Here is a 7,732-nt window from a genome sequence, read left to right on the forward strand (position 1 = left end):
CTCTCTCTCTCTCTCTCTCTCTGGCTCTCTCTCTCTCTCTCTCTCTGGCTCTCTCTCTCTCTCTCTCTCTGGCTCTCTCTCTCTCTCTCTCTCTCTCTCTCTCTCTCTCTCTCTCTCTGGCTCTCTCGCCCTGCGTGAGTGAACCAGGGACTGAGAATGGTACCGGACTGGCAAGCCCCTTGGGGGGGGGGGGTTTGGTGTTAAGTTTTTGCAATGTATTTTTCACTTCTTTTAGTGTGTCCGGGCATCTACTGCGCCGATTTCCTTAACTCTAGGGAAGGTTTTTCAGGACAGGCCACATACGCTGGCCTAAGCAGAACTGGAGTAACTCTCAGCTGACCAAACCTCCCCAAATGGGCAGAATTGGCATAGGTGGCTGGTTATGCCCCCTTTGGCTGAAAAAAAAACTGACCTAAAAAAAATCATAACTAACTTAGTTACACTGGTGCAAATTGATTGAGGAAACTGTGGTTTTTCAACTTGGGCAAAAAGAGCAGCCTGCTCCAAAAAAACAGCACAAATCACTGGGGAAAATGGAGCCCAGAGTCTTTGGAATTCTCTACCCTAGAGAACTGTGGATGCTCAGTCGTTGGGTATATTCAAGGCTGAGATCGATAGATTTTTGTACTCTAGGTGGAAATTAAGAGATATGGGGATCGGGCGGGAAAGTGGAGTTGAGGTAGAAGATCAGCCATAATCTTATTGAGTGACAGAGAAGGCTCGAGCAGCGATATGGCCGACTCCTGCTCCTAATTCTTATGTCGCTCTAACGTCAGTGTTCGGGTACGTCCTGTGGGGTAGTAGTTTAAGTAGGTTCTGAGGTCAATTAGAGGTTAATTATAATTAAGTTTCTCTAGATTAATAATAGTTTGCTTCTCTGTTACTTTATTAAACTCCCGAAATTAGTCTCAAGCAGAGAAAAAGTACGGCAGAAAATTTTGGGTTTCTTTTTCGCATAAAGTTCGGTTGTGACTTATTGATGTTTTATGCAGAATGTGACATCTGGAAGGTGATGGATGCTTTTAGAACCGTTCTACAAGTACATTGATAAACAAAATTAAATACATTTGGTATATAGGTGCTGTGACTCGGATTTCAATGAAGCTTATTTGATGGGAGTGATAGATTTGTCTACTTGAAATGTACAAAATAACCAGCTGTGTGCAATTATCGATTTTGCCCTTCCAAGCTTGGGTTGTGTCTGGAGAGAACATTTTTATGTTATGTAAGACTATGATGAAGTACTGGTATTTGCGGGGCTGTAATTAGTAGTAACTGGGGGATATTGCATGTTAGTACAACATTAAAGCATGTTGGTGTAAGCGCAGTTTTCCCCACAGCCTGTCCTAACCCACACCATGTCCCGCTCACCCATCACCCCCTGCGCTCGCTGCCCCGTGTCCTAACTCGCACCGTGTCCTAACTCGCACCAAGTCCCGCTCACCTATCAACCCCCTGTGCTCGCTGCCCCATGTCCTAACTCTCACCGAGTCCCGCTCACCCATCACCCCCTGTGCTCGACGACCTACATTGGTTCCCGGTTAAGCAGCGCCTCGATTTCAAAATTCTCATCCTTATTTTCAAATCCCTCCATGGCCCTCGCCCCCTCCCCCTCGCTATCTCTGTAATCTCCTCCAGCCCCACAATCCCCCGAGATGTCTGCGCTCCTCTAATTCTGCCCTCTTGAGCATCCCTGATTATAATCGCTCCACCATCGGTGGCCGTGCCTTCTGTTGCCTGGGCCCCAAGCTCTGGAACTCCCTCCCTAAACCTCTCCGCCTCTCCACTGCTCTACCTCTCCGCCTCTCTACCTCTCTTTCCTCCTTCAAAACGCTCCTTAAAATCTCTTTAACCAAGGGGCCGAGTGGCCTACTCCTGCTCTCTTTTACCTCTTTAACCAAGGTTTTGGTCATCTGCGCTAATTTCTCCTTATGCGGCTCAGTGTCAAATTTTTATCTCCTAATACTCCTGTGAAGCGCCTCGGGACGTTTTACTACGTTAAAGGCGCTATATAAATACAAGTTGTTGTAGCGTAATGATAACATTGTGCTAAATATTCCTGGCGGCAGCACAGTGCAAACAAGAAACTGGCCAGCAGGCTTGCAAAAAGCTAACATAGTTGTAGTGGATCGTACGCTCCGCAGAAACCAAGAAAGAAATTGAAGGATAAAAGCAAATTCTGTGTTACTCATTCAGCCTTAAGGTTTGCTGATCCTAACTTGAGAGTCATGAGGGAGGGGAGACAGCCACAGTTGGATTCAGGTAGCTTCCAGATTCAGTTGGCTGTCCCCTTGCTGGAAAGATTTTAAGTGAAGACAAGATTTTTGGATATTAAGGGAATCAAGGGATTATGGGGACAGTGCAGGAAAGTGGAGTTGAGGTCGAAGATCAGCCGTGATCTCATTGAATGGCGGAGCAGGCTCGAGGGGCCGAATGGCCGACTCCTGCTCCTAATTCTTATGCTCTTATACAAAAGCAAAATACTGCGGATGCTGGAATCTGAAATTAAAAACTGAAAATGCTGGAAATACTCAGCGGGTCGGGCAGCATCTGTGGAGAGAAACAGAGTTAACGTTTCGGGTCTGTGACCCTTTGTCATAGCAGGAAAAGTTTGAGATGTAACAGGTTCTTAAGGAAGTGCAGAGGCAGGGAAAGGGGGAGGGGAGGGAAGAACAAAAGGGAAGGTCTGTGATGGGGTGGAAGGCAGGAGAGATATGAGAGACAAAGGGGATGATGGACCAAATTGAGATGGTAATGGAACAAGTTAGGAAACAAAAGGTGTGTCTAATGGAAATCCCATCTTGTGTAAGATCAAGTGTTGTGTTGGTTAAATTTCCTTTTGACGCTCAATATTTCGACTCAAAAATGAAGAAAAACCATTTTGGGGAAGTTTGTGAAGGGCTGTGGAATCAAGCCCCAGCAGGATTGGCACTTTCAGGAGGAAAAAGGAGGAACATAAAACACTTTTTCACTCGAGCTTGACAGATTACAGTGTCAGCTTGGCTTAGCGATGGCACTCACCTCAGAGTCCGGTCATGGCTTCAAGCCCCATTCCACGTGCACACATAATCTAGGCGGACACTTCAGTGCAGGAGAGAGAGAATTGGAGGTGCCTCCTTTCAAATGTGAGGGTAAACCAAGGCCCTGCCCTATCTGTCTGTATACAGATAGATGTGAACTATCTCTTGGCACTATTAGAAAAGTAAGGATGCCCCGGCCAATATTTATTCCTCAACCAACATCACCAAAACAAATTAATCATATATCTCATGGCTGTTTGTGGCAGGTTGAGCCTGTACTCATTGGAGTTTAGAAGAATGAGAAATTATCTTATAAGATTCTGAGGGGGCGCGACAGGGTAGATGCTGAGAGGGTGTTTCCCCTCTTGGGGGAATCTAGAACTAGGGGGCATAGTTTCAGAATAAGGGGTTTCCCATTTAAAACAGAAATGAGGAGGAATTTCTTCTCTGAGGGTCGTGAATCTTTGGAGTTCAGTCCCCGAGAGAGCTGTGGAGGCTGGGTCATTGAATATATTTAAGGTGGAGCTCGACAGATATTTGAACGATAAGAGAGTCGAGGGTTATGGGGAGCGGGCAGTGAAGTGGAGTTGAGGCCAAGATCAGATCAGCCATGATTTTATTGAATGGCAGAGCAGGCTCGAGGGCCAAATAGCCTACTCCTATCTCTTTTTTATGTTTTTTCTTTCTTTCACTTGCTGAATGCAAGTTGGTTGCCAGTTGCCTACATAACAACAATGACAATATTTTGAAAGTAATTCATTGGCTGTAAAGTGGTTTGGCATGTCCTGAAAACATGAGGCGCTACACATTTATATTTGCAAATTCTTCTTTATTTACTCACAGTGATTAGAAATCAAATAAGATGCATGTGACCAGCAGAATCCAGAAATCTGAATTTATCTTGAATGTTTTCGAGGTACTTTCATTAATCAAGATTTTATTGCTTAGCTATTGTTGATCGATGTCTCCCCTCCAATCCTGACAGGATATGGCTAGTACGGATGGGCTGTACCGGATTAGGATCCCAAGAAAACTGGGCGGCGAGAGCTCTACTTTGGATTACGTATCATCTTTTGTTCGAATCGTAAGTACCACAAAAAGTCAAGGCACACTGCAATTCGACCAAGGACTGAGAAGCATGTGGTTGGTCGAATTGCAGGATTTTTATTTTGGCAGGATTTTAATATTATATCTCAAAATAAATCACTGGGGGCTGTCTGTGTTGTGAACTCGCGTCTTGGCTTATTTCACTTAAGGGTCTTATTTTTTATAAATGAAACCTTTTCCATTATGGCCATCATTTCAGTGAGGCCCTGCACCAGTAGTTCATACTTAAAAAAATCACTTCTTGAATCATAGAAAATTACAACATAGAAGGAGGCCATTCGGCCCATCGTGTCCATGCCGGTCGATAAAGAGCTTACCCAGCCTAATCCCACCTTCCAGCTCTCGGTCCATAGCCCTGTAGGTTATGGCACTTCAAGTGCACATCCGAGTACCTTTTAAATGTGATGAGGGTTTCTGCCTCTACCACCCTTTCAGGCAGTGAGTTCCAGACCCCCACCACCCTCTTGAAACATAGACATTTACAGCGCAGAAGGAGGCCATTTCGGCCCATCGTGTCCGTGCTGGCCTCCAAAGAGCCACACGGCCCTCAGTCAGCAGCCCTGAAGGTTACATATAAACCTATGAACAATGGTGGAAAAGTAAAGAGCATCCGGCCCAACCAGTCCGCCCGCCCCACACAACTGCGACATCACTTATACAGAAACATTCTGCACTCCACCCCAACCGGAGCCATGTGATCTCCTGGGTGTCATTATCGGGCATTCCCAGGCCAGGTTCGATTGTGTGACATGGTATGGCATTTCTCGAGTGAGTTTGATACTTTGGTGCTAAATTCAAGTAGCTGTGGCAACACACGAAGCAAAGAGCTGTGGCGGCCCAAATTAATTTTGTATTGCAACATGCAGCCAAACTAAAGAGCCTTTGACCGATAAGCGTGGATTGAATTTCGACCCAAGTCCCAGAGGTAAAACGCCAGTGTGCTGCCCAGTGCCTTAATAGAAACATAGAAACATAGAAAATAGGTACAGGAGTAGGCCATTCGGCCCTTCGAGCCTGCACCGCCATTCAATGAGTTCATGGCTGAACATTCAACTTCAGTACCCCATTCCTGCTTTCTCGCCACACCCCTTGATCCCCCTAGTAGTAAGAACGACATCTAACTCATTTTTGAATATATTTAGTGAATTGGCCTCAACAACTTTCTGTGGTAGAGAATTCCACAGGTTCACCACTCTCTGGGTGAAGAAGTTTCTCCTCATCTCAGTCCTAAATGGCTTACCCCTTATCCTTAGACTGTGACCCCTGGTTCTGGACTTCCCTAACATTGGGAACATTCTTCCTGCATCTAACCTGTCTTAAACCCATCAGAATTTTAAACGTTTCTATGAGATCCCCTCTCATTCTTCTGAACGCCAGTGAATACAAGCCTAGTTGATCCAGTCTTTCTTGATAGGTCAGTCCCGCCATCCCGGGAATCAGTCTGGTGAACCTTCGCTGCACTCCCTCAATAGCAAGAATGTCCTTCCTCAAGTTAGGAGACCAAAACTGTACACAATACTCCAGGTGTGGCCTCACCAAGGCACTGTACAACTGTAGTAACACATCTCTGCCCCTGTACTCAAATCCCCTCGCTATGAAGGCCAACATGCCATTTGCCTTCTTAACCGCCTGCTGTACTTGCATGCCAACCTTCAATGACTGATGTACCATGACACCCAGGTCTCGTTGCACCTCCCCTTTTCCTAATCTGTCACCATTCAGATAATGTGATTTGTGATGTTTGTAACTGACTAGTTCACTGGATAATGAGAATGATTTATTTGCTCATCAGTGACACTGCAAATCAAAGATATTTCTGAAAACTAGTTTATAATCAACTCGATAAAATGTACTAGGAAAAGAAGTCTCTGGTTAACTACTGTTAACAATTGGAAACTAGTCACTGTACCAATGGTTGGTTACATTTTCATTGTGGCAGACATTAATTCTGAATTCCAATTTGCTTTATGTGTTCAGATACTGGAAGTTGGATTAAATTATTTCTTGACAAAAATAAATGGACTGAAATAATGTTTCTATTTATTACATTTTATCTGATCAAAGAAACCAATACAAACATGCAAATAGAGCCACTAAGCATTATTTAATTTTTTTTTAAATTCAGTTTCCACACACAGTTTACTTTTTAGCAGTAATGTGCATCAAATACTTTGTACAAACTACAACATGAAGACTAGATTACTGCTGATAATTGTACCTTGCACGCACTTGAACCACATTTATTTAAAATTCCTATTATATACAGAAAGCTTAATCGTGCACTTTGCGGCTTTTCAATAAGTTAAACCTTTAAATCATTTGTTTGATCACTTGACTCTGTTCAACAACTCTGAGAAACTGCAGTGCCATGTCACCTCTTTGAAAGGACACAAAGAAATGCAGCATTTATTTTTAACCCAAACACACTTTCTGCACACTCTGCAGTTGAACAGCAGCGAGCAGCAGGATGTTTTCCACTCAACCAGACCAGTACAAACAAGTTGAATGAATTTTGTTTAAATATAAAAAGATTTAAAATAACTGTTATTATGTTGAACGCACTTTGCAGCAGTCCTGTAAGAACATAGGAATTAGGAGCATGTGTAGACCATTCGGCCCCTTGAGCCTGCTCCGCCATTCAATAAGATCATGGCTGATCTTCGACCTCAACTCCACTTTCCCGCCCGATCCCCGTATCCCTTAATTCTCTTAATATTCAAAAATCTATCGATCTCTGTCTTAAATATACTCAATGACTGAGCCTCCACAGCCCTCTGGGGTAGAGAATTCCAAAGATTCACCACCCTCTGAGTGAAGAAATTTCTCCTCATCTCAGTCTTAAATGGCCGACCCCTTATTCTGAGACTGTGGCCCCAGGTTCTAGACTCCCCAGCCCGGGGGTAAACATCCTCTCTGCATCTATCCTGTCAAGCCCTGTAAGAATTTTGTATGTTTCAATGAGATCACCTCTCATTCTTCTAAACTCTAGAGAATATCGGCCTAGTCTGCTCAATCTCTCCTCATAGGACAATCCCCCCATCCCAGAAATCAGTCTGGTGAACCTTTGTTGCACTCCCTCTATGGCAAATATATCCTTCCTTATGTAAGAAGACCAAAACTGTACACAATACTGTACACAAGATGTTATGTTGTGGTGCAAAATGGAAGTTGGCAGCAGACCTTGAGCACTGCTTACAGTACTGCATATAGTTTTGGTCTCCTTATTTAAGGAGGGATATACTTGCATTGGAGGCAGTTCAGAGAAGGTTCACGAGATTGATTCCTGAGATGAGGGGGTTGTCTTATGAAGAAAGGTTGAGCAGGTTGGGCCTGTACTCATTGGAGTTTAGAAGAATGAGAGGTGATCTTATTGAAACATATAAGATGCTGAGGGGGTTTGACAGGGTAGATCTTTCCCCTCGTGGGGGAAATCTAGAACTAGGGGGCATAGCTTCAGAATAAGGGGTCGCCCATTTAAAACATAAATGAGGAGGAATTTCTTCTCTGAAGGTCATGAATCTGTGGAATTCTCTGCCCCAGAGAGCTGTGGAGGATGGGTCCTTGAATATATTTAAGGTGAAGATAGACAGATTTTTGAATGATAA

The 7,732-nt window shown here is 44.1% G+C and overlaps 1 protein-coding gene across 1 annotated transcript in view; it reads left to right on the forward strand.

Annotated features, from left to right (window-relative positions):
• The window catches only part of emc10 (ER membrane protein complex subunit 10), a 62,811-nt gene that overhangs the window by 19,864 nt on the left and 35,215 nt on the right, over window positions 1-7,732 (forward strand). The window contains exon 4 of the mRNA XM_070862353.1: window positions 4,006-4,104. Coding sequence (XP_070718454.1) covers window positions 4,006-4,104 — 99 coding nt within the window. The remainder of the gene's footprint in view (window positions 1-4,005; window positions 4,105-7,732) is intronic.

The sequence above is a fragment of the Pristiophorus japonicus genome, chromosome 19, assembly GCF_044704955.1.
Source record: "Pristiophorus japonicus isolate sPriJap1 chromosome 19, sPriJap1.hap1, whole genome shotgun sequence".
NCBI classification, from domain to species: Eukaryota; Metazoa; Chordata; class Chondrichthyes; family Pristiophoridae; genus Pristiophorus; species Pristiophorus japonicus.